The following is a 26,261-nucleotide window of genomic DNA, read 5'->3' as shown; positions in this document are numbered from 1 at the left end:
GTCTATTGAAATTTCAAGCGAATGGTGAAATTTCTTCACTAAATTTCAGCTGAATTCATGAGGTCATTTTCATTTAATTAATTTTCTCCCTCAATTAAACTCAAAGCCTCTCTCTTATCAATTTTCACAATGTCAGGGATGATTTGGAATTTCACGGATAATCTGGCAGTATTTTCAGTGTTAATTTTTAACAGTGACATTAAATTTGATTCGTTTCGTCGAAATTTTTAAACAAATTCCCTGCTCAAAGTTACGAATATTCTTTGAACTTGAAGCATATTGATCTTCACCATCTCCTCCTGGAGATTAATGCTCCAATTTGTTTATAAATTTAGAAAATTAGGAGCATTTTGTTAACCTTAACAGAAAAAAAAATGAAATTTGACATTTTAAGCAAAATTCAAGTGAATTCATAAGACACAAGTAAAAATTAGCTGGAAATTTCACAACTTACTTGAATTTTCCTGATTTTCACTGAATAATGAAACTAAAATTTCCAGCATTAGCTGATTCACCCATCGAATTATGAGAAAATCAATGTAACAACTGATTTCTCAGCGTCAAAATTCCCTGAAATTCCAGTGGAAATGTGTCTAGACTGCCTCCAAGACTCAATAAATAGAATAATTAAACAGATAATTGAGCTCATGAATCTGTTTTATTTACACTTGTCCTTACTCTATCATCATTAATAAATAATTCTAACTATGATTAATTATACCACAGCTCAATGACTAGAAAATAAATTCCACTATGTACAATGCAGCAGTGAAGCGGTAAACCGAGTTAAGTCGATTTTGACTATTAGCCAGTTTTTGCTGAATATCTCGGAATCTAAGAGAGATAGCAAAATTTTTCTAATGACTTTTTTTATAACGCTCTATTGGCTCTACAAAAAAGGTCATGACAAAAATCTTTCTATCTCTTTTAGATTCCGAGATATTCGTCAAAAACTAGCCAAAAGTCAAAATCGACTTAACCCGGTTTACCGCTTCGCTACTGAATGACTCCTCTAAATAAAAAAATCCACGACGATTCCAGATAGTTTCATTGAATAAATCCATTTATTCACCGAATAATTTCATTCATTCGTTGAATATATATTCATGGAATCGAATGATTTTTTTTTCCATCGCTCTTTTCAATCTAGCAGACACAACTGTCGACCCCCAGACAAGTGTAGGAGGCCGGTTCAATTTTTGATCCTGCGGTTGATTCCAAAATAGTTGTGGTCTGCGTGTTTGCGGTTGCAGTGGGTAATTGGTTGCGTTGCGCCGACTCGAATGACACAACACCGGACGAGTCCTTTGCCCTCGTTGAAGTCTCCTCGTGGGCGTAACCCGATCGCACCGTGTCCTGCGTTCTGATGTCCAGGGGTAGCTCGTGAGTGGTCAAACGACTGTAGTTTAGAAATGGATCGGGATATGGTGAGGTTGAGGGGTGATAATGATGGTGTGATGCATTGCTTGGGTATTGGTGGGAGTGGTGAGGGTGATAACGACTTGGGGGTGTCTTGAAACCCTCGTTTGTACCCAAGTACTGGTGGAGGTGGTGTAAACTCGATGGTCCATACACTGAAATGAGAACAATTACTTTTCAACGATTCGGAATTTTTTTAGAGATATCTCGCGAGTGCTATTGTGATTGACAGGAAATTTTGAATAAACCCTGAATTTTGTGAAATGAGGGAATTCGGGGGGGATTCTATTTGATTTTTTTCTTTTTTCAATGAAAATGGAATAAAATGTGATGTTAATAAAGTAATTTTCACATATAATGAAAAAAATATATGGCGATACATGTAATTAAGATGATACATGACATTTATAAAAAACATTAAATAATGCGTTTTCAGAGGTTCTGACTTCAATTTAAAAGATTTAAAGAGAGGACTGTATGAATTTTTTAAAGAGGAATACTACAATTTTTAGATTTTCTGCACATCTTTTGTGAATTCTCAAAATTTTTGAATCCTCAGGAAGCTTGATGAATCTTCAGTGGAACTATTCGGAAATTGGGGTTTTGTTTTTCTGTTAAGGAACCAGGTTGGGGAATTTTTCTATAATTATTTTGCGACCACAATTATAATTATAATGGTCATGAAATTCTCAGAAACACTGAAATTTTGGAAAAGGGAAATTCTGGACGTTTGCAAAACGTTCAGTGGAACTATTCGGAAAATTGGGGTTTTGTTTTTCTGTTAAGGAACCAGGTTGAGGAATTTTTCTATAATTATTTTGCGACCACAATTATAATTAGAATGGTCATGAAATTCTCAGAAACACTGAAATTTTTGAAAAGGGAAATTCTGGAGATTTGCAAGAATTGTTCAAATATCCCAATTGTGAATTTTTCAGAAAACTCTGCGAAATTTCGTGCAAATGCTAAACTTATTAGAGTTCTGTCGTTTTTTTCATAACGGAACCAGATTGAGACCTTAAAAATGCGCAATGAGTTCATCAAATGTATATTTGTATTCACCTGCTGCTGTATTCGAATACATGGCGAGGACAGCATCTCCATAGCCACTGGAATGCTTGGACTCATTAACTTCATTAGAGATATTCGAGGATTTGCCAACCACGGGGTGCCCCCTCATGACATTTCCCTGGGCGTCACTTGGGAGGGTGGAAGCTCCAGCGCCATAAGCCATATTGAAGAGAGCCTCTGGATCACACACGAACTTGTAGACGTATCTCTCACCAGCGACCTTCTGCATAATCCCTTTCTCGTAGTAGTACCGGAGGGATCGACTGAGTTTGTCGTAATTCATCGCCGGTCTGTTTTTCTGCACGCCCCATCGTCGAGCCACCTAAAACAGAATTTATCTATATTCATCTTAAATCTACCTTTTTAAGCAGCCCGGATATGATCAAAAAGGAAAATTTGGGTAACCAAGTGTAATTGTCGCGTACAAATATTTTTTAATGAAATTTCAAGACAATAATTCAACACAGAGAGAAATTTTCTCTCATGAATAAACCTTGTAACTAACTTCAAAATATTTGATCTTTCTCCATGAGAAGTCTGCAAATTTCTCTTTTTTTTGCATTTAATGAAGAAAAAAGTGAAAATAGAATCTTCATTAATAATAAAAATTCCCCAAATTGTGGTCACAAAATCCATTTAAATCGTTCATCAATTCTACTTCAATGAGAAAAAGTATCGAAGTGTTAAAAAAAAACGTAGGAAATTGATTTACCTCCTCAGGCTCAATCAGTTTGAATTCCATTCCTCGTCCAGTCCACGCGATGCATGGAGCATTCGCTGGGTCATCCAAAAGAGCTACAAGGAATTGCCAAAGTTGTAAAGACCCTCGTCGTTGTTGTTGGTACCTAATAAAACAAGCAAACTCGTTGAAAATAAATTCTTCACAATAAAAAATTTAAAAAATTCTTGAAGCTTGAAATTAACGTCGAAGAACTCACCCAGCGGCAACATCACTCCAGGAAGTGATTCCAGTGGTAGACGGTGGTCTCTTGATGTATTCTGCATTCCAGGAGTTCGTGGGGGAGCTTCTCTTCTGATAGCAAGAGCTCTGACGCTCCCAGGAGGGAGTCCTGGCATCCGGCTGGGCTCCCAATTCCGTCCAGGTGGGCGTTGTGCTCCTCTTGCTGTAGTCCGTTGACCAGGACTCCTGGCGCGCCAGGAAACTCGAGTCTCCTGAGGCTGATGCACTCGTCTGCACCTGGGGCCACTGGGAGGTCGCTGATGACGCACTCGCGGGTCTACTCGACGTCGGTGAGTCCCTGCGTTCTCTTTGGTTTAGGAGATTATTCGTGTACTGCTGTTGCCTCTGGTAAATTAAACTTCTCGCTGAAAAAAATTTAATAATGGAGATTGAATTTATTGTCCTTTTGTATTTTACAAAATTTTTTCATCACTTGGGCATGAAGTGAAGTTTTGCGCATGATTCGCGTGCGCAATGTTACAATTTCCACACATTGTGATGAAAAATTGGATTTGGCACTTGTGGAAAATAGCTATATTGTGATAATGTTAAAAAATTTTGTCTGAAATTTCTGATACACTTTTTGGAAATTTTTATCGAATTTAACTACCACTGAAATTTCAAGAAATTTCATCATTGAAAATTCAGAATTTTACGGAAAAATAAATAAGAACTGGAATTTTCAGTTCCATTTTTTTCCTGAAAATGAATAGAAAACCAGAAAATTCTGGTAAATATATTCTGGAATTTTCAGGACAGTGACAGTGAATGTGATTTCGGGGCCAAAGATTGCACTGAAAATTCAATGTAATTTGGCACTGAATATTCATATTAGATTGGAAATTCAAATAAATTTGGAAATTCTCGTCTTTATGCTGCTTAAAACTTTAGAATTTTACTGAATTTTCAGTGAAATCTGAAATTTCACGATTTTTTTCTCCCTAAATTGCATTCAGCGTCACTGGCCTGAATATTAATAGTCAACTGTCAATGAAATATTTTTTTTCTAACAGTGTTGGAAGGGTAGCCTCTAAAAAACACTTTTGTGCACTCGTATCAAAACATACTATTGTTTCACAAAAATTTTATCAGTCCTATTTCAGAAATTGACGTGAATGAGGTATTTCATCGAGTTTTAAAATAATTCCGTCAAAACTTTCCGGTAAAAAATGAAAATTCGTGTCATTTTAGTTCTGAATATCCATATTTAATCGAAAATTTTAGTAAGTTGTAAAACTTGCCTCATAATGCTCTGATGAACTTCCTTGAGAGTAACTTAGACCCTGAAATTTAATTACTTTTCCAACAGTATTTTTCAATATTTTCCAAAGTTTCCAATTTTAGTTTGATTGCAAAAAATTTATATAAATTGAGTTCAACTGCATTACTTTCATTATTCAAAACAATACTCAATTTCTAACTTCTCCGGAAACATTAGAATTAGGAATATTCTAATGTTTAGCCTCAAATATCAGTGCAATATTGATATGATAAATGTATATTTTTTATTCTATACTGAAATTCAAATTGCGAATTCCAATAGACTCTAGAATTAATTACATCGTTTAGAAATTGATGGTTAAGTCAGGTCATCGTCGTAAAAATTTATTTCCCCAGCTCGAGCCCCGAAAGAAGCTTAAAAGGGTTGTTTTACCCCTCTCTTTAAACATTTGAATAATTAACAACCGGATTTGCCGCGTCGACGCACGTTAACAGTATTGCACTACGTCGCTGGTCCCCACGGTGGATCGACCGATGTGATTCCAACGGATCCGCTTCCAAGCAATCCGCATTCATTTCCAGTTATTTTTCGCTACTCCTGTTTTGTCTATTTGCTTCGGCTTCACAATGTTTTTAGTTGTTTATCAGAGCGGGGGGGGGNGGGGGGGGGGGGGGGGGTATTCCGCTATCAGTTCAGATTGAAGATTACATATGTTTTTTCAAGATTCTTTCGTGAATGCCGATGCAAAAATGGAGAAAACATTTTTTTTAAGAATGAAGATCATTTGGAATTCTGAAAACGTGGAGAGGAATAAAAAAAGTGGAAGCAGACGATAGGATATCAGAGATTGCACTCACGTGCCATCGACGCTGAAGTGTTTCCCCGTGAAAATATCGACAGGAAATTGGTTGATATTCAAAGCCCTGGTCCTTCCGCCAACCAATCAGTTTCTATTTTTTTTTTAATTTTACACTCCTTGATTAATTCATAATTCTCATTTTTTTTCATTCTTAAATTTAAGAGTCGACAATTATCATGGGACAGTCAGAGGGAGGATGATTAATGGGAGTGATCACACAGACGAATAATTTTTTATTGAGGAATTCCACAGCTTTACTGCGCGTTTTGTTAATAGAAAATCTCCAATAGATACTATTTCATCTTTCTATACAACTTTTTCTATTCAGAGAGTCTCTTTGTGAGTTCTTTGTATATGTTTTTTTAATTTTTTTTTTCACTCTATTTGTTTTCTCTCTTCGTTCAAAAAATTAAACAAAAAACTTGGAAAATTTGAGTCTAGGAATTTCTATAGAAAATATCTTAATAGAGTGCTGAAGATTGGGAAAAATTGATGAATTAATTGAATAAATTAATTTATAAATTTATCCATATTCAACAAGAGCAAGTTTCATGAAGAAATAACGCATTTCCAACGATTTGAGGATATACAGAGCACACTATAGATTCGAGCATTCTTAATCATCAAATTTGTCAATTAAATTGCGTGAGAAAAATTTGAAAACAATTATGAATATTCAACATCATTGAAATTACATTTTGCACAAAATTATGATTTTTTTAAAACATTCGTTGTTAATAAATAAATAATTGAAATTCTGAATATGAATAAATTTGTAACGATTCCAAACAAATGATTTTTGTAGTCCAAAATTGATTGTTTATGAATTATTTACAGAAAAGCCTGATAATTTTAAAAAATTGCAGTTGTTAAATTATTTCAACAACATTTAACTTTTCAACAACATTCAACTTAACATTTTTGTTGGAAATGAATAAATAAAGCCGTCATTATGACCCACTTCAATAAAATAGTTCATTTAGTTCAGATGAAATATATTTAATTCAAATAAATCATTTTTCTGCGTCTCTTGGAGATTTTCACGAGCCACAATTTTCTGGGAAACCAAGGAAGACCCAAGAAAAGGTCCTCCCAAAAATTTTTCTCTTACAATTCAATTCTGTATTTTGGTTTTCCAAAAAATTATCTTCAAATAAATTTAACTCATTCTGCCGTGTCTATTTTTTTCATTAAATTAAACTAAATGCGTTGCAAGTTCCTTTCAAGCACTTGCAAGTGGCCATTACCCGACGACCGCCAGCCAAATAAACATAATTTAATTCAAACAACTATTTTTTGAAGGAAGACACAAGAAAAGTTCTTCCCAAGAATTTTTCTCTCTTATAATTCAATTCTGTATTTTGGTTTTCCAAAAAATTATCTTCAAGTAAATTTAACTCATTCTGCCGTGTCAATTTTTTTCATTAAATTAAATTAAATGCGTTGCAAGTGGCCATTACCCGAAGACCGCCAGCCAAATAAACATCATTTAATTCAAACAACTATTTTTTGAAGGGAGACACAAGAAAAGTTCTTCCCAAGAATTTTTCTCTCTTATAATTCAATTCTGTATTTTGGTTTTCCAAAAAATTATCTTCAAGTAAATTTAACTCATTCTGCCGTGTCTATTTTTTTCATTAAATTAAACTAAATGCGTTGCAAATTCCTTTCAAGCACTGGCAAGTGGCCATTACCCGACGACCGCCAGCCAAATAAACATCATTTAATTCAAACAACTATTTTTTGAAGGGAGTTTGTAATCATGCGCGTGCGCAATCGGTGGTGGAACGGTCCCTCAGTCGGTGGGGCGCGAGTGCACGGAGGGGATTGTTCTCGGGACCTCCACTAATTGTCGCATTTATTCCCCGATAAAAAGGCATTCACCTCATAAATATTGTCCCGGGATATCTCCGATATCCGGGACACCCAAGAACGCAGAAAATTCGGTGACTAATGCGAACAAATAGTCAAGTCCTGAGACAAAAAGATTTAATAACCTATAAAAAAGTACTTTAATTCGTAACAATGGGTTGTGGAATATCGAAACAATTCGATATTTTGAAAGAACGAGAGCGAGGTATCGGAGAGTGCTGTGGTGGGGGGGAGGACGCAGTGGGCCCAGCCGTCGTGCGAGAGAGACATGGCGTCAGTTCGGGAGTTGGACAATAACCGACGCCTCGTCCCACTGTTTGCAGTGAAATTACTAACAATCCAAGGAGTGATTCGCAATGAAAATAACCTGTGGCGGTGAACAAACGATTGCGTTACATGAATATCAAATGACTGAGTAAATCGGACGGCTGTGGAAGACTGAAATTGAGACAATGGTTGAACCCTGAGTGCGACTGAGAGGCGCCGGCACGCGCCAGCGACATAACAAAGGGTCTCTGGGGTGAGTCGGACAACAATCGACGCCACGATTCTCTGTTTTACAGTGGAATTTTCGATAATTATGAGAGTGACACGCGATGAACATCATGTGTATCAGTGGATGAGAGATTAGTTGATGTGAATATGAAAAATTGGACAAATCGGGGGTGGGGACGCCAGAGGACAAAGACAAGGGCACGGGCGGGACAATCGACGCCACATCCCAGTGTTTAGAGGGAAATTATTGACTATCTGGCGAGTGATGTGACGAAAATGATGTATATTAGTGAAAAAGTGATTCTTTTGTGTGAATATTACGTAATTGGAAAAATTAAGACGAAGATGAAGCCCAGAATTCAGCAGGGAAATAACAGTTTATGGCGTGAGTGGGGCTATTGTTGATAATCTGAATAGTGAGATGTGATAAACACTAAGTGTACTAGTAAATGAGAGACTAATTCATGTGACTATGAAAAATTTAGACACATCAGGCGACTATGGACGCCAGAGGACAAAGACGAGGGCACGGATGGGACAATGGACGCCAGATCCCAGTGTTTAATGTGAAGTTATTGACAATGTGGTGAGTAACATGCGATGAAAATTGTGAATATTAGTGAACAAACGATTCATTGACGTGAATATCACGTAATTAGAAAAATTAAGACGAAGATGAAGCTCAGAATCCAGCAGGGAAATAACAGTTTATGGCTTGAGGGGGTCTATTGTTGATATAAATTGTTTATTAGTACACAAGAGATTAATTAATGTGAATATGAAAAATTTGGACAAATCAGGCGGTTGTGAAAGTCAGAGGACAAAGACAAAGGAGTGGGGTGATCGACGCCACATCCCAGTGTTTACAGTGAAATTATTGACAGTCTGCGGAGTGATGTGTAGAGAAAATTATGCGCGTCGGTGAACAAACGATTAATTTACGTGAATATCACGTGATTGGAAAAATCAGGGTTGGGGAGGGCTGAGGACAATGAAAAAGGTAGGAGTGGAACAATTACTGATGCCACATCTATTTACACTAGAGTGGTTGACAATATGGGGAGTCACATGTAATAAATGAACAATCGTTTCATTAACGCAAAAATTGACAATTTATGGGGACAGGGATTCAAGAAGTGGATTTATTTTCATGAAGTGAGTTTTATATCGATGAGTAATGGTTTTATTTGTGTAAATGTGTTGTGTGTGTGTGTGTATGTGTGTGTGTGTGTGCATTCCTGACGAAAAACGGAGATTCTTCAGAGATCCAACATTCTTCAAGACTTGAGGATGCATCAGCCTGACGAGTTCCGGTCCGGTGAGTCTCATTATTTTTTTATCGCATGTTCTTCCACATTATTTCCTAGGATATTTTGCGTACACGGAGACAAAAGTTGGAGAAAAATTACCAAACAAGTCAGGTAATCGTGGAACAATAATTTAGCTAATTTTTCTCTAACGAATAATTATTTTTGGCGAACTCGTTTCGTATAACTTCACTTCCGTCTGTCCCCTTGGCCTCGACATTCAGATGGGAACAAAACAAACAATACCCTATCGGTGTGGGAAATTTTACTAATCACGAGGTTAATTTTTGCACCGATAGATCTGTTTTTCACAAAGAAAATCGTAAAATATTCATTACCATCAAAAATAGAACGAAAAACTTATGTCCATATGTAAATATTTGGCTGAAGGCCCTCGAGCGATGGCCTGTTGTAAGAACATTATTTTTTGCGTATTTTTTTGCAATAAATTTCGTTAAAAATTGAAAAATTTAAAAAAATATTCACTAAAAAACGGTATTTTTTCACTGAATTACATTTCGCTCCATGATGACCATTCGTATAGTCAAATTTGTCACGATTTTCTAGGTAATTTTTATCCAACTTATCTCCGTGTATGTTTCTCCCAAATTTTCAAACGTATATCAAAGAATCAAGCAACAACAAAGGCTGTAGAGAAAGCTGAAACGTTGATACCCCAATTTAGACTGTGGTAGAAAGGGCTATGACGGTGGGCTGTGTCGAGGTAACTCGAGGATTTGCAGCCTCGGTTTTAAATTAAAATTAATCGCGAGCTGATGAACCCCGGGACCCCGTCAGCGCAGGGGTTGAGCTGGGGTTTTGGTCCCTCTGACCAAAACCGCATATAATATCACATACAGATTCTGCCCACCAATTGTCATGCCACGTTTTATTCTCCGTCTGTTTCCTGCTGAATGTTCAGATGAAAATGTCTTGCACCAATAAATCGGCACAAAAATAACGAGAGAGCACTCGGGGATATCGTATTATTAACGTAAACTGCGAGTGAATAATTGAGTCGGCTTAATGGCAGGGAGAATTACGAAGAGCGAGAGATACGTAATCCCCAGGTGACTGCAAAGTAGCCAAGGCTCAGCCATTGGCAAAAGCCAAGCGCTGTATTTCAATTTGACAAAATGCATCACAACTTGAAGCAAAAAATGGCATGTGTATTCATCGATTTATTGCAGATAGAGGGAGGTAAACATACGGGGATGGGTGATCCGCTGTTGTTTGGTCTTGTTCATTTTGCTTTTTACTGACAATTCTCGGGAGAATATTTTTCTCCACGGTGTGCCATTTATCCGCGTGCTCTCGTTGGCTCTCGCTGTGCGAGATGAAAGCATTCTTCAATTATTCAATTACGTTTACTTAGAGCACGCGTGAGCTAAATTCCCTGAAGAGTTCAAGCTACTAGGGAATATTTCGATGGTGTGGAAGACGGTATCTTCCGGGATAGTTCTGAAATAGCTGAAGAGAAAAGTTGGAGAAAAATTATGTAGAAAATCTCGGTAAATTTTGTTGAGCGAAGGGTAATCGTTGCGAAAAATGCCTCTTCGTTCAGTAAAAAAACATGGGACGATGCAAAAATTGACCATTCGCCCCACATTTTTTTCTTTGATATAGTCAAAAAGACCTGGAACTGAAAATGAAAATGAAAATTCGTGACTTTAAATTATGGGCAAGCTAGGTAACCGATATGAGTTTGAATTTCTTTGAGACACCTCATGTAATAATTACCGGTGCTCAGGTATAAATGTACGGGACCACCCTCGCTAGCTCCTCCCTTCAAGAGGTTCATAATTTTTTAAATTACAAATTTAATATTGCAAATTAAATTCAAGAACTAAATTAAATTGAATTCAAGAAGAAGTTTAATTTTTACAGCGTTTAACGTTACAAAATAATAAAAAGCCAAAATAATAAAATTAATTTGACCAAGTCACACACTTCCAGTTTGACCATTTTTTCTCCGCGTGGAATTTAAAAAAAGGAATTAAATCATGTATAGGTTGAAAAAAAAACGTCAGATGTTGTGAATATTTTTATTGAATATTGCAATATGTGCTGTAGGATCTGAGCCACCCATCTTTCCTCAAGAATTGGGTATGAGAAATATTTGCAGGCATGGCCTGGGGCACTGTATTTGCTACTACCGGAAGTAAGATTTCAGGGCTCGACATTATAGGGTTTTTTTCGTCAGAGGAATAAATATTGTGAGGGACAGGAAAATTGATGGTCAACATGTGATAATGATACCACATGATCAATCTCACATGTTGAATGTGTCTTTTTTGTTTCTTTTTCGCTGAACCAAATGAATTATCCAAGAATTTTATTCGACATTCTCCTCCAGGTTTTGAGTCTGATAGAATAACGGTGAAGATTATCACTGTTCCGTGTATTTATCGACGTTAATGTGTTGATTTAGACTGTTATCAGCAGTTTTCAATTGATAAAACTGATAGGGAACGAAATTAAAGAAATTTGAAGCTCTCTTTGATGATCTTTTGACATTAATGTAATTCAGTATCGAAGTGGTAAAAGGAGATAAGTCAATTTTGACTATTGACCAGTTTTCAATCAATATCTCGGAATCTAAGGAAGATAGCAAAATTTTTGTTATAACCTTTTTTGTGGAGCCAATTGAGTGCTACAACAAACGTAATTACGAAAATTTCGCTATCTCCCTTAGATTCGGATATATTCCTCAAAAACTCAACTGGGAGATAATTCGACTTACCACTTTACCACTTCACTACTGAATTGTGTTCTTTGTCATAAATATTAACCAATAGTGTATTGATGAGAATGTCAATGATTTATTAGTTTAAATTTCCTGACGACCACTTCAGCCAACTCATTAACATCAATAACCAAAGGTGGAACAAATTCAAAAATTCTGTTCCAGTCATACATGATCTGTTTGCCTTTCACATATAAAAAAATCTCGAGTACTTCAACAGTAAAAACAAACTTTCAATTCTTACAAATGCCAAAATGTGTTTGGAGATCTGAATATCAAGCACACAATAGTGAGGGATAAATCAGAAGTCGTTGGTATAATTTATGAGATTTGTAGGGTAGAATTGAGCACGTGGGTCCACTCTGCTGCCCCCCCACTAGCTTTGTCCAGAGATTTGTCACGGAGTGGGAATGGTTGCATTGAGGGTAAGTTAGGTACAGGGTTCAATCGCTCTTGACATCATACCCAGGGATTTATCTGGTGTTTTCGAGGAGATCGAGATTTCATGAGCCATTGGGACATCCCCATTTAATTCAATTCAATGATGTAGACCTATGAATTCAATGAATTCGCAATGAAGTGTCGATTACCTCTAGATATTCTGTGGTTGTGGTTTTTTAACTCACCAGAGGATGCTTCTTGTGATGTTGGTGATGAGAGGTTGGTCACTGTCGTTGGTTCAGCATAGCCACGATCCGTCGGCTCTTCTTTCACTGCAATACCCTCCGGCGGTTCGTTACTCCTTGGGCTCAATTTGCTGTTCGTTCTGAACATTAACAACATTTTTTTAGTCGAGTCTTTTATGTTTAATATTTTCGGGTTGTTATACTCACCCAAAACAATTTGCTGGTGCTGCTGGACTCAAATCGAGATAATTTTGTCCCGTATTACCAGGATATTGGGGATGGTAGTCGTCACTATTTCTCCGGCAATTGACTTCTTGCTTCACTCCTGAAATGAAAACACGAATGTTGGAATGAGCAAGAACAATTTCGTCGTATTACCGAACTGTGCAACTTGGATTTGTTATACTGTTAGAGGTTTTTGAAATTTCATGGAAAATATGGTGGTAATTCTCATAAGAGCGACATTGAATCCAATTTAGGGTGAGAATGGCTAGGAAATGTCACGTTTTAGGGAGAACTCAAGGAAATTAATGAGTTTTCAGTGGAAGTGAAACGGAAATTTCACAAGTTGACTGAATTTTTAATGCAAAATAACATGAATTTTTAACTTTTCCCTGAATTTTCCTGATGTTTCCGAATTTTTACGGAATAGTTGAACTGAAAAATCAAGTATTTTATTGATTTTCACATCATTCGAACAGAAAATCAATGGAATATTTGATTTTTTAATGACAAAATTGCCTGAAATTTCAGTGGAATAATATGGAGCTTTATTCATTCATCTAGTTTCCCATTGTCAACATTCATTGAACAATTGCAATTAGAATTATTCTGGTAAATTTACCCTACTTGTTTTCCCTTCGTCAATCTACACAAAGAAATTTATATCGACATTCTCAATGCTGTGGAATGATTTTGCGCGATTCAAGTGAAGGTGGTGTTGTTGAATGGAAAAAAGGACAGAGGACATAAGGGCGCGTGTCGCTGCGGAAGTTGAGACGCATCGTTGCAACGGCACGTGAGGACGTAATGGCTTCGTAGCTGGGGGTTATACCATTCAAAATGATAAATCGAATATCGCGCAATGCCGTGGGAAGGTTCATACCCGAGTTTACTCCATCCAATGATCATTTACATTTCAAACAAACATTACATCATTTCCGATTTTTTTTTACTGATTTTATGAACATTGGGTGTTAATTATCGAATGGGACTAAAATCACAGGGTTTATTCCCGTGTTGATGAAAATTATTAGCTACGTTTCGAGTGAGCAAACATGCCTCGAGGGTTGACGGGAAGCACACGTACGGAATTTTGATATTATGATGTTGCAGGGGGAGGGTGAGATATATTGGAAAATTGGGTAAACAAAAAATTCAATCTGTATGATTTTTCAGGGACTTGTGAAGGGGATTAACATTTGTTGGCGATGATATTCATTTGGGGTGAGTGTTAAGTGGTGGAGCTTGTAATCTGGTATCGAAATTTATTTCTTGAGTGAGAAATTTCAGCCCTGGGTGGAGGATTTCCATAAGATTCGGCGAGTGACTTTTGTTCCATGAAAGAATGTCTTCGAACACTGTTAGAAAAAAAATGAAATCTCATGGAGAATTGACTGCTAATTTCCAGAACAGTGACAGTGAATGTCATTTAGGGGAAAAAAATCATGAAATTTCAGGTTTCACTGAAAATTCAGTAAAATTCCAGAATCTTAAGCAGCATAAAGACGAGAATTCCTTAATTTATTTGAATTTTCAATCTAATATGAATGTTCAGTGCCAAATTACATTGAATTTCCAGTAAAATGTGAAATTTCACGATTTAAAAAAAAAATAAGAATATATTTATCGGAATTTTCTGCTTTGCTACTCATTTTCAGGGAAAAATGGAACTGAAATTGACAGTTCTCTTTGATTTTTCCACGAAATTCCTTGAAATTTCAGTGGTAATTGAATTGAATAAAAATTTCCAAAAAGTGTACCGAAAATTTCAGACAAAAATTTTTAACAGTGAATTGGCTTCTTCCTCATCAGCATAGTAAATTTACGCGATAACTTTGTTTGAAGATTACATGGAAATTATCAAGCTACAGATTACGTAATGCAAACGTGCCAAATAGACCGTTCAGACTCGACTTGAACATTTCCGGGCGTAAGTTAATACTGGAGATTGCTGCCTGATGCTTGTATGGGCACATGTACTAGATAATCATAAATTTGCGGGAGAATTTCTCATTTCCATGAATATTCGATTCCCGTAGCCGAGGCGGGGCAAAAGTAAATAGAATGAATGCTCAATGTATTGAATGTTTTACCTGGTATATGTTGAAATTCGGGTACGTACTGCTCACTATCTTCCGTCTCACAGCTGCTTGCTGAAAATAGAAAAATGCCATTTATGTATGAGAATGATTATTTCAATTTTCGATCTTGCTTGCTGAATCTAAATCTCTGGCCACGCTTAATTTTCAGCTGCATGGGGAGGGGTACGAAATGAGTCAATCCTCCCTTGGCAGTGAACCGACACACCCCCGTTTATCCTTTCTCCATTATATTCATCGCTTATGATGTCCACAGTTGGTTTATGCTGTTAATTGAAATTAATGTTCCTATGGGTCGAGTTTATTTATCCAAAGATGCTAGTCATCATGTAATAGAGAGGATTGTATGTTAGTATGTCCTCAGCCACCAACACTGTGTAAAGGATGATTATCTCAAAAAGTTTTAGTTAAAAAGAAAGTTTTTTGTGAAACTTTGTTGTATGTTGCATTTAATTTTGCCTTTGAATCCGCATGTGGATGTACACTGAGAGAGAAACAAGCACGTTGTCAAACAAGTCTTGTTTGGGCCAACAAATTCGCCAGTCGAAAGTTATCAAAAAAGGATTTGTTTAGTTCGAAATATTTGGCTCAAGAGGCGGATAATTCACATCAGACGGTACCTTTTCCGGATGAAAATATCTCATAGAGGAAAATTTATCGACCAATATTTCATCCCTCAGTTCCAAGATTGTTGTAGCAAAAAAAATCCTTTTTTGATGATTTTCAAAAAACTAATTTCTTAATACAAGCAAGACTTGTTTGCGAACTCTGTCGTTTTTCTCTTAATGTAGATAGCATCTGATATTCCTGTCCGCTAAAAATATTGAACAACTCGTCAGCTATGGTAGCTCCCGTCATGAACATTGATGTTCCAGAATCCTAGAAATTAACGCAGTAGATCCCCTCGATGATGATCTTTAATTTTTTAGTAATAAAATGCAAAAATAATCGCCCGAACAGGGACTCGAACCCTGGACCCTCAGATTAAAAGTCTGATGCTCTACCGACTGAGCTATCCGGGCAATAGTAAACGGGCTCCCCCGATTGTACAAAAGCCGGCCGTGTGACGTCAGACGTGACTTACCATCCGAGCAGTCCGTCTCTACCGAAACGTCGATATTTCGTTTCTACTTCTTGCTAAACATGTTTTCTGATTGTCTTTGGCTAGGAAGCAGCTTGAAACTGTCAAGATGAGGTTGTTATGTGTGTACATAACCTAACAGTGCATATGTACAGTGAAGGTGCATGGTAAGGTCACCGTGTAGTGGCATGGTAAGGTACATTGATTTTTTCGTGGCTAGCCGGACGACTAATGCTATATCAGCTTTTGCTACATCAGCTGTGTTTGCTGCAGGATTTCTATTGATTATATTAGAAGCTTGTAACAGGAAACTAGTTTCTTACCGTCTTGAAGCCAATGTTCTTGCCTGAATTCAGGGGCTGGGTATAATGAACCTGAAAGAAAAGGAAAGGAAATTATCACGGGAACTGTTATAAGTATATGAATTGATATAGAAGTACAGATTTTTGCAATCGACTCGCACTATTGAACGAAACATCCCAGTTAAGAGGGATAACGGCCAGTTTTTTTCTACATTATCTACCTTTTTATAAATGAAGCGTTCCGATTGAAAGGGATAATGGCCTGTAAAACCTAGGAGCTGGACGTCCTCAAAACATAGAACATTGAACATTACATTGTTAAAAATTTTCCGAAATTTCAAGGAACATGTGGTAGTAATTCTCACGTGAGTGACATTGAATTCGATTTAAGGGAAAAATGGTCATCAAATTTCAAGTTTTAGGTAGAATTCAAGGAAATTCATGAGTTTTCAGTGGCAGCGAGACGGAAATTTCACAACTTTATTGAATTTTCAATGAACCACCAGTATTTCCAAATTTTCGTGGAATTATTAAACTGAAAAATCAACTATTTTATTGATTTTCTGTTCGAACGACCTGAAAATCGATAAAATATTTGATTTTTCAATGACAAGATTTTCTAAAATGTCAGTGGAAATTAAACGTAATAAAAATTTCCGGGATTTGACACGGAAAATTCAGACGAAAATTTTTAACAGTGTACATCCCATACATACTCACTACTAGAAATTAAAACAAATAAGTTGAAATAACCACGCTCATACTCCATTCATCCACATATATTTTCGCATCTGATGGGCAACGTCCCGAATTCGCTACGGGTGTCCACTCATCGATAAACTCATTGTCCACACATTCAAGATATCGTCAGTTCTAGGAATCGAATCTGCGGGCAAATCACACCTCATTGCCCCCGGATAATGATGGCACTCTCATAGTTCCCCTATTCCTAGACATTCTCTTAGTGCCTCAATATCAATTCATTCTTACTCATCGCTGTCATTCTCCCGTACAGCATTCATCATCATTCTACGATACTTCTTCGAATGTCCATTTACGTTAGAATTCAGAAGTAAAAATCCACAATTGTAAGGAAATTAAAGTCTATTTTTGAAGCTGACATGCCAATTCCAATATTTCTTATTCACAAACCGGAGAAAAACCAAATGACGTTCAACAGAAAAAGCGTTCGATGCGAGAGGTAACGCGATTACTATGGAGAAATTGCGGCATTATAGGCGGTAATTGAGTTACGAATTGAAGGGTCCCCCTCCGGTTTTGCGAGCGAGCCCTGCTCTCGTGGCATGCCAAATGCTAGACATAAAGTGTCAATCACTGGCATGCAGTACATGAGAATTTATTTCGTCTTTTCAATTTATTCCCCACCACACGGAGAGAAACGTTGGAGTGAGAATTATGTAGAAAATCTTGGCAAATTTTACTGTACACTGTTAACAATTTTTGTCTGAATTTTTCGTGGTAAATCCCGTAAATTTTTATCGTGTTCAATTCCAATGTGTTTCAGTTTCCAATGAAATTTCAGGTCATTCAAACAGAAAATCAATAAAATACTTGATTTTTCAGTTCAATTATCCCGTAAAAATTCGGAAAAATCGAAAAATCATGTCATTTTGTTGCTAAATATTCCTGTTACATTGAAAATTCAACCGAATTGTGAAATTTCCGTCTCACTCCCGCTGAAAACTCATTAGTTTTCGTGAACTCTACCTAAAACTTGAAATTTCATAACCATTTTCTCCTTAAATTGGATTCAATGTCACATTCATGAGAATTACTATCATATTTTCCACGAAATTTCGAAAAATTTCTAACAGTGTACGAATGGTAAACTAAACGTGGAGTGAGACTCTTTTTAAACAAAAAATACTTTTTGCCTTGAATATCTTACGATTTGTTCAGCGGAAAACATGACATCCGTGGATTTAAAAAATTACAGTTCCCTCACAGCAAAAACGAATATCTGAATTTCACCCACGTTTTGCAGACATTTTTCAGACACTAAAAAACATCTGAATAAAACGAAAATTTGTCTGATATTTCAAACATGAATTAAGATGTTTGGGAACCTGTTCGTCTGAAATTCAGATATTCGTCCTTGCTGTCACGTACAGAGATGAAAGTGAAAATTTACTGTACAGTCATTCAAGTTCGCTGCCGTAATTTTTTTTTTATGGAATTCCGGATAGATCTTACAGTTTGAGAATAAATTACCTTGACTTTTAGCCAAATTCGCTGAGCAAGCGGAGAAAAATTCAGCATTTACCAAGAATTCAAATTCAGCAAAAAGATCTAGAACAGAATTCCGATCCACGATTTCTCGATTTCTTTGATAATTATTCCCCCAACTTTTTTCTCCGTGCATTTTCGATCAGTATGAATCCCAAAAAACATTAAATTAGAATGTTTCTGCTTGAAGAGGAAATCGAAGAGATTTTTTTTTCCGCGAATAGATGAACCTTGTAAGGAAACGAAAAGATAGTTGTCGCTCGTCTACTTTAATCCATTGAACTTGTAAAGATGAAATGAAAGACCACAGGAACATAATAACTTGGCTGATGCGTCGATATAAAGATATAGACCGGTCGGAAAGTCAACCTGCCAGTGACAGCTTTCCTTCAGAGGTAGGGGGACTGTCCTCCCTCTTGTAATCACGCGTCTACGCGTGCACTGAAGGCCACATTTTAGTTTTTCATCTGTGTTAGTGCATCAAAGAAGATGTATCATCAAAGAAAAGCAAGCTTATTCTCCTTTCGTTGTACTTGATAGTGTACTACTTCATCAAAACTTGTTGTTTCAATTCACTTACCATGATGGCTCTTGGCTGATGGTGTTTGATTGACTGGATATGCTGAGCAGTAGTTGGGGTTCAATGTAGTGTGCACTGGCTCTGTCAATCTGGGGAATCCTTCGTTAGTCTGAAAAAGACGGTAATTTCGATGAAAATCAAATGGCAATTTCCTTTCTACTTAATGGGGTTTAAAAAATGCATGACGGATGCGGTGAAGTCGTAAAAGAGTGAAGCCAAAAGTAAAAACGAATGTCTGGATTTCACATACCTTTTGTAGACATTTTTCAGACACTAAAAAACATCGAAATAAAATGAGTGTGTCTGAAATTCAGACAAATTTTCATTCTATTCAGACGTTTTCAGTGTCTGAAAAATGTCTACAAAAGGTGTGAGAAATTCAAACATTCGTTTTTGCTGGCAATTGAAAGATCCTTTAGGGAGAATAATTTTTCACAGTTGATGATGAAATTATTATCTAAATCTTTAAAACCTTCACCGCATTTATTGGGAGATAGTTTCCTCGCGAATTAATTTTGAGATTCCACTTGAGATTAATGTTGAAAAAAAAGAAAATCAATGAATGAAAATATTCAGAGAAAGAAGTCCGAACGATAGGGAAATCCTTAATTAGTCAGAAAATCAACCAACTTTTGATAAACGGAATTTTGATAAATGAAATTACCTAAATATTCAAAGCATTCAGTGCATCTATCAATAATAATTTGAATATTTCACTTGGAATTGATGTTGGAAAAATCAATGAATGAAAATATTGAGAGACTGAAGTCCAAACGATAGGGGAGGATGAGTCGAGACAGTGAAAGAAAATGTAAGATTGAAGTCAGGTGATTTCGATATATATATGATTGTAGAGTGAGATGAAATACGAAGGCGGAGGACATCCGGCGAACGATTGGTAGGTTTCCTCCTTGCGGAGCAATCTTGTGGTAAACCCAGTTACCGGCCCCCCTGAATTCTCGGTTATTAACGAGGATACCACCGTGTACAATTCGTGATCTATATTACGGGTTTTCACAAATGTAATTTCAAGCCTTCGATATTTTAACAAAAATGCCATCTTCATGCTCACTTAGTCAAAGGGCAGGAGCTACCTGCAATGAAGTAATAATGGAGTGAGTTGAGATTTGGGAGAACTAAGCGATTGAAGAAATATTAATTGTCTCAAGTAAATACACCCAGAAAAATGATTTATTTGAATCAAATAAAGTTTATTTAAATAGTTCCAAATAAAGTTCTTCTTCGACCTGAATAAAAATTATTATTCGAAGTTTTGTTTATATTAAATAAATGTTTTTTCACTATAGATAAATTTTATTTGAATAAAATAAATGTTTTCTTTCAACTGAATAAATATTTATTTGATAGTAATAATTTATTATCGCTTTGAGATGGCGACACATTCGACAAAGATAGAACGAAAAACATGCAATAATTATTAGGGGCTGTACACTGTAAAAAATTTGGTGTTAATTTAACACCGAACGGTGTCTTAAGAAGTTCACACCGGATTTTTTACTGTGTACATACATGACGTAAGCCACTATACACTGGAGTGAAAAGTGTAATCAAAAATTGGAGTAGTATGATTCTATTTATTTGCAATAAATAAATTGTTTGTTTAATATAATTAAATTCTTGTTCTTGAAACAAGTAAACAAGTAATAAAGATATTTTTTTGTAATAAAGATATTCTTGAAATGAGTAAAAAATTTAATATAAAGATATTCATTTGATTGAAAAACCATGTTTCTGGGTGTATATTTTAGATATTAGAATTTTTGTTCTCAGTGTACAACGAAAAATCAGGGATTAATGTCATGTTATTTCCATCTAATTTGGAAAAGACAAAAAGAGAAAAATGTTGAAAAACGTTGGATAGAACTTGATAGTGCGATCTCCCATGATGACTATTAATGACTGAGATTAATCCCTGGTCTAATATCCGGCCTCTGTTTTAATTGCATTCATCATTAATAATCGTTTTCCCATCCGTCTACCAAAATCAGGGGATAAAACCTCTTGGTTATTCACTTCTCAGTTAAACATATAACACGCGTCAATGCCCATAGTTGACATACGAGTCGATGGAGTGAATTAAAGAGCTAATGACTCGTAATAGGAAAGTACAAACACGGTCGCGTGTCAACCAGTGCCGTGATCACTTCCCAGGACGACGTTTTTTTTTTCCGCTGTCTCCCTCAGGAAAAATGTTTCGATTTCAGTCAATTCATTCTCGCAGACTCATCATCGCTGAATTGTTTGTCCTCGTGTGAGTCCCTCGGTGGATTTTATTGCCCCTGGTGGAGGGGTTTTCGAGTACTGCTTGGCTAGGTTGGTAGTCGCGTGCGGTGAAATTGATGCCTTGCAGTGTCTGCATTGGGGTAACGCCCTGTTACTTCGTTTTTAGGGGGGTGTGGAGGGAGAAGGGGGGTTCCCCTTAACATGGGGGGAGATGCTCTCTTAACCCACACTCGTAATTCCGCACTTCGATATGGTTTATGATAGAGTCATTCAGGGGATTAGTTCATGTGAGAATTTCTTTTTGTAGTCTTCATTGGAATTGTTACATCAATTCGGGATCTTGATTCCTCGCAATTGCGAGGAATTAATTAAATTAAAATTTTATATTTCACCAATTTGTCTCGATTACACATCATCAATTCGTCTCAAAATATAAATTAACATTTTTGTTATCTTTTATTCATTGGCTCTATTATTCGTTGACTGATGTTCTTTCGTATTCAACATTTCAACTACTTTTTTATTTATGAAATGATGTAGTTGATAAAAATTAATGAATGAAAACAATTAAAAATTATTCAAATTTACTTTAGAATTTTTTATTAATTAAAATAAGATCAAAATTAAAAATTAAAAATTGGGGTAACGTTCTGTTATTTCGTTTTTTTCTTCGGGAAGGTGGGGGGGTGATTCCCTTTAATGCTGAGCGAGATGCTCTCTTATTAACCCCCACTCGTAATGCTACACTTCGATATGGTTTTGTAATAGAGTCAATCAGGGAATTAGTTCATGTGAGAATTTGTTTTTGTAGTCTTCATCGGACTTGTTACATCAATTCGGGATCTTCTTCTTTCCCTCCGGGGAATGACGCAATTGCGAGGAATTAATGAAATTAAAATTTTTTATTTCATCAATTTGTCTCGACTACACATCATCAATTCGTCTCAAAATATAAATTTACATTTTTGTTTTCTTTTATTCATTGGCTCTATTATTCGTTGACTGATGTTCTTTCGTATTCAACATTTAAACAATTTTTTTATTCGTGAAATGATGTAATTGATAAAAATTAATGAATGGAAACAATTAAAAATTATTCAAATTTACTTTAGAATTTTTTGTTAATTAAAATAAGATCAAAATTGAAAATTTAAAAATTGGGGTAACGTTCGGTTATTTCGTTTTTTTCTTTGGGAAGGTGGGGGGCGATTCCCTTTAATGCTGAGGGAGATGCTCTCTTATTAACCCCCACTCGTAATGCTACACTTCGATATGGTTTTGTAATAGAGTCATTCATAGGATTAGTTCACAGAGAGTTGAGAATTTTTGTGTGAGTCTTTATTGGAATCGTTACATTAGTTCTTGATCATCTGATATTCGCATTTCTCATTGTGAATAGGAATTCGTCGGAATAGGGTTCATTAATTTCCATCAGATCTTTATTTCGATTTTTATTAGATGATATGATGAGAGAAAATGTTGGAATTGAAAATAGGAGCTCATTCCAAATGTTGTAGCACTTTCTGTTTGGGAAATACTCATTTAGAGAGATTAATTATGAATATGGATTGGTCGGGGTAATTAATCTCCACGAGATCTTTATTCCTTTCATCGGTATTTCGCCCCCTGAAATTGTCTCTTACGCTCTTTTCGACTTTCTCGTGTGACGGCCACTGGGGTGCGAAGACAATGCAACAGCAAACAATAGTTTTTTTTTTCTCCTCGTAACACCATAAGAAAAGTTGAGCGGCGAAGAGTCGATCCAGCTAATTGGTTTTCCTTGATCAGACTTCATTTCTTTAGTCTGTTTTCAAAAAAAAAAAGTGTTGACCGGGGGGCCTCGGGTTACAGGCTTCTATGTAGTACAATGGTTTTTGTAGGGTTTGAGGTTGACTGTCAGATAATGTGAATGATTTGGGGGATTTATTCTTTGATTTGATAAATTTTTACAAAAAAATGCAACTAAATTTGTTATTCAGCTGCTCCATTCATGTATATCTCCAATATTTGACAGTACATTTTGAATAATGACGAAAATAAAAATTTGAAATTACAAAGATTCGAACGTTTTCAACTGTAAATTTCTTTTTCTGAGTGTGAAGAATTCTCAAATGGTTCTGGATATTTTTTGTGAATTTTTAAAAATTAATTGACGTGTTTCCCTTCCACTCATAGTAGTCATCTATAAAATAGAGCACTCAAAATATGTGAAGCATTAGGTGGACCGCATCTATCATTCGGTTTCTCAATTCTTAATCTTTCAAATATTTGATAGTAAAATTTGGATAATGGTGAAATTAGAAATTTGAAATGACAAAAGATTCGAATGATTTCAATTTTTGATTTCTTTCTCTGGAAGTGGATAATTCTCAAATGGTTGTAGCTATTTTCTGTGAATTTTTTAAAATCGATTGACATGTTTCCGTTCCACTCGTAATAATCATCAAAAGTGGAACACTCAAAGTATGTGAAACATTAGGTGCACCACATCGATCATTCGGTTTCTCAATTCATAATTTTGATAAATGAGAAAATTGGAAATTTGAAATGACAAAAAATTCGAACGTTTTCAATTGTTAATTTATTTTTCTGGTTGTGAAAGACATTCAAATGATTTTGGCCATTTTCTGTGCATTTTTTAAAATCAATTGTCACATGTTTTCTATCCACTCGAATAATCGTCTGAAATAGAGCACTCAAAGTATGACAATGAAACGTAACGTCAACGCCCAAGAATAATAAACTTCTCATGTTCAATATCGGTTATATACCCCTCAAGTGTCGATACACGGCACGCGACAAGAGTGTCCCACGGGATGCGAATGGCCACCATCCCTTTTGTGTCCTCTAAACACGTAATTGTCACTCCCCACCTTCCCTGTATATGCGGTAGCATCCCCGATCGGGGCCACACGCTTTCCACGAGGGGTGCAAAACCGTGGGTGGCCTATTCAGTTCCCCTGTCGCTGTCCCACTCAAGCTCTATCTGTTTCAATGATTTCCATTCTTTTTTACTTTTTCGGGTATCATTTTACCCGTGACCTACCGGCGCTCGAGAAGGACCACTTGATTTATGTTTGTTGGTTATGAAAATCGCGCGATTCCCACACTATGTTCGTCTCCCTGCCGTCCACCCCCTCGTTTTTTTTTTGCGAGAATAGTTAATTGAGATGACATGGAAGGAACATATGCTTGCACTCGAGTTTCCCAGGGATTGAGGGATGACACCTCGGGGAATTTTTGTTTTGGGCACTAGTTGAAGGCGGGAGGGGGTTGTTGGGGAAACAGTTAGGTGGAGAGATTAGGGGTCATTTTGGATTTTTTAACCGTTGATTGACACATTTTTTTCTTACAAGATTTTTTTCATCATAATATTTCATCTTATTTTCGGTTTTATCCATGGAATGGGGCAATTGAGAGAAATTAATTGAATTAAAAATAAAAATGATGCAATTAATTATTGTTTCCTATTTGGGAAACAGAGTCATTCAAGATTTTCAATTCGGCGATTCATAGATTTGTAGCATTTAACATTTAATCTTCTTTTTTAGTTATTCATAAGAAGGTTGAATTGAGACGAATTGATGAATTGAAAAATAAAAATGATGTTTTGAGTGTTGAGGAATTTTTCTCAATTAAAATATGATACATTTTTTTATTCAACATTTCAGCTAATTTTTTATTTCATCCGTGGAATGAGACAATTGACAGAAATTAATTAAATTAAAAATGAAAATTATGCAATCAATTATTGTTTCCTATTCGGGGAAAACTCGGTGTCATTCAAAATTTTTCATTCGGTAATTCATAGATTTGTAGCATTTAACATTTAATCTAATTTTTCATTTATTCATAAAAAGGTTTAATTGAGAGGAATTGATAAATTGAAAAATAAAAATCATGTTTCAAGTGTTGAGGAATTTTTCTCAATTAAAATATGAACATAAATGGGTTATTATCATGACTGTTTCATATTTGGGAAACAGTTGAAAAGATTAGGGGGCATTTAGGATGTTTTAATCTTAATTAATATATTTTATTAATTTCATTTTTTTTTATTTTGAATATTTTGTCTACTTTAATGTTTTATTCATCGAAATGTTCAATTAAGAGGAATTGCGGGAATTGAAAAATGTCAAATATTTCAAATGAAGTTAATTAAAATTTTTTCGCTTCCATTAATCTCGTAATTCTTTATTGCTTCAAGTTTGGGTTGGGAAACAGTTATTCCGAGAAATTACGGATCAGTGAGGTTTTGTTATTCATTGATTGATTTTTTTTTTATTCACCATTTTATCTAATATTTTTTTTGTCGACAAAATGATGCAATATGATAGCAATTGAAAATTTTATCTTTGATCAATCCATTCGTTAATTTTCGCTATTAATTCTTATGAAATTTTTAATTTCATTTCCCTCTATAAATCTAACAAGACTTTTTCTACTCTTCAAAACTATCAGTAAAAAAAAATTCTTACCATTCTTGATAAATCCGCCGTAACAGGAACCTGTTGGTCAGGAATGCTCATCATCTCGATAATCACCCACAATAATCACTCAAAAAATTCTCCACCCACATTCACACAATATCGTCTCCTCAACCCTCTAGATCCAAATTTATACTCATCCCCGAAAAAAAAAAATTCTCTCCGTTAATTCCAAAAAATATGTACTATCCCGAGATGAACCTCAAGGCTCGAGTGACTTGATCTGTTCTGAGGGTGAGAAAACAAAAAGTTTTCCAGTCACCGGGAAAATGCTAGGGGGTGTGCACTCGTATCCCGGGGAAGACTTTGGTACCGCCTACTCTGTAACACCCCCCGCGAGCATTCACTCGTATTCACCACTTTATCAGCTGTACTCTGATTCCACGGTATCACCCCCCCCCCCCCCCCCCCCCCCCCCCCC

General features: G+C 35.9%; 1 protein-coding gene and 1 non-coding gene across 2 annotated transcripts; both read right to left on the bottom strand.

Moving 5' to 3' along the window:
- Nucleotides 1–1,146: 1,146 nt before the first annotated feature.
- On the bottom strand, nucleotides 1,147–25,885 carry LOC107036923 (ETS-like protein pointed). Its single transcript, XM_015255189.1, has 10 exons — nucleotides 25,832–25,885; nucleotides 19,110–19,218; nucleotides 16,304–16,354; nucleotides 14,894–14,953; nucleotides 12,786–12,903; nucleotides 12,575–12,718; nucleotides 3,429–3,812; nucleotides 3,203–3,335; nucleotides 2,482–2,812; nucleotides 1,147–1,574 (listed from the first exon to the last, which is right to left on the bottom strand). The coding sequence occupies exons 1-10, from the start codon at nucleotides 25,883–25,885 to the stop codon at nucleotides 1,147–1,149; spliced, it is 1,812 nt and encodes a 603-aa protein (XP_015110675.1).
- On the bottom strand, nucleotides 15,849–15,921 carry Trnak-uuu. The gene has a single exon. It is a non-coding gene; the product is annotated as a tRNA-Lys (tRNA).
- Nucleotides 25,886–26,261: the final 376 nt, after the last annotated feature.

This window comes from Diachasma alloeum, unplaced genomic scaffold, assembly GCF_001412515.2.
Source record: "Diachasma alloeum isolate Michigan unplaced genomic scaffold, Dall2.0 Dall_scaffold_00177, whole genome shotgun sequence".
NCBI classification, from domain to species: Eukaryota; Metazoa; Arthropoda; class Insecta; order Hymenoptera; family Braconidae; genus Diachasma; species Diachasma alloeum.
Note: the sequence above shows the minus strand (reverse complement) of the source record. Positions and strands in the feature narration are given on the sequence as shown.

Coding starts and splice junctions, on each gene's coding strand:
- LOC107036923 (XM_015255189.1), bottom strand. CDS start 25,885: ATGATGAGCATTCCTGACCAACAGGTTCCTGTTACGGCGGATTTATCA. Junction 16,355..19,109: donor ATCAGCCAAGAGCCATCATG/GTAAGTGAATTG, acceptor CTTTTCTTTCAG/GTTCATTATACCCAGCCCCT. Junction 12,904..14,893: donor CGAATTTCAACATATACCAG/GTAAAACATTCA, acceptor TTTTCATTTCAG/GAGTGAAGCAAGAAGTCAAT.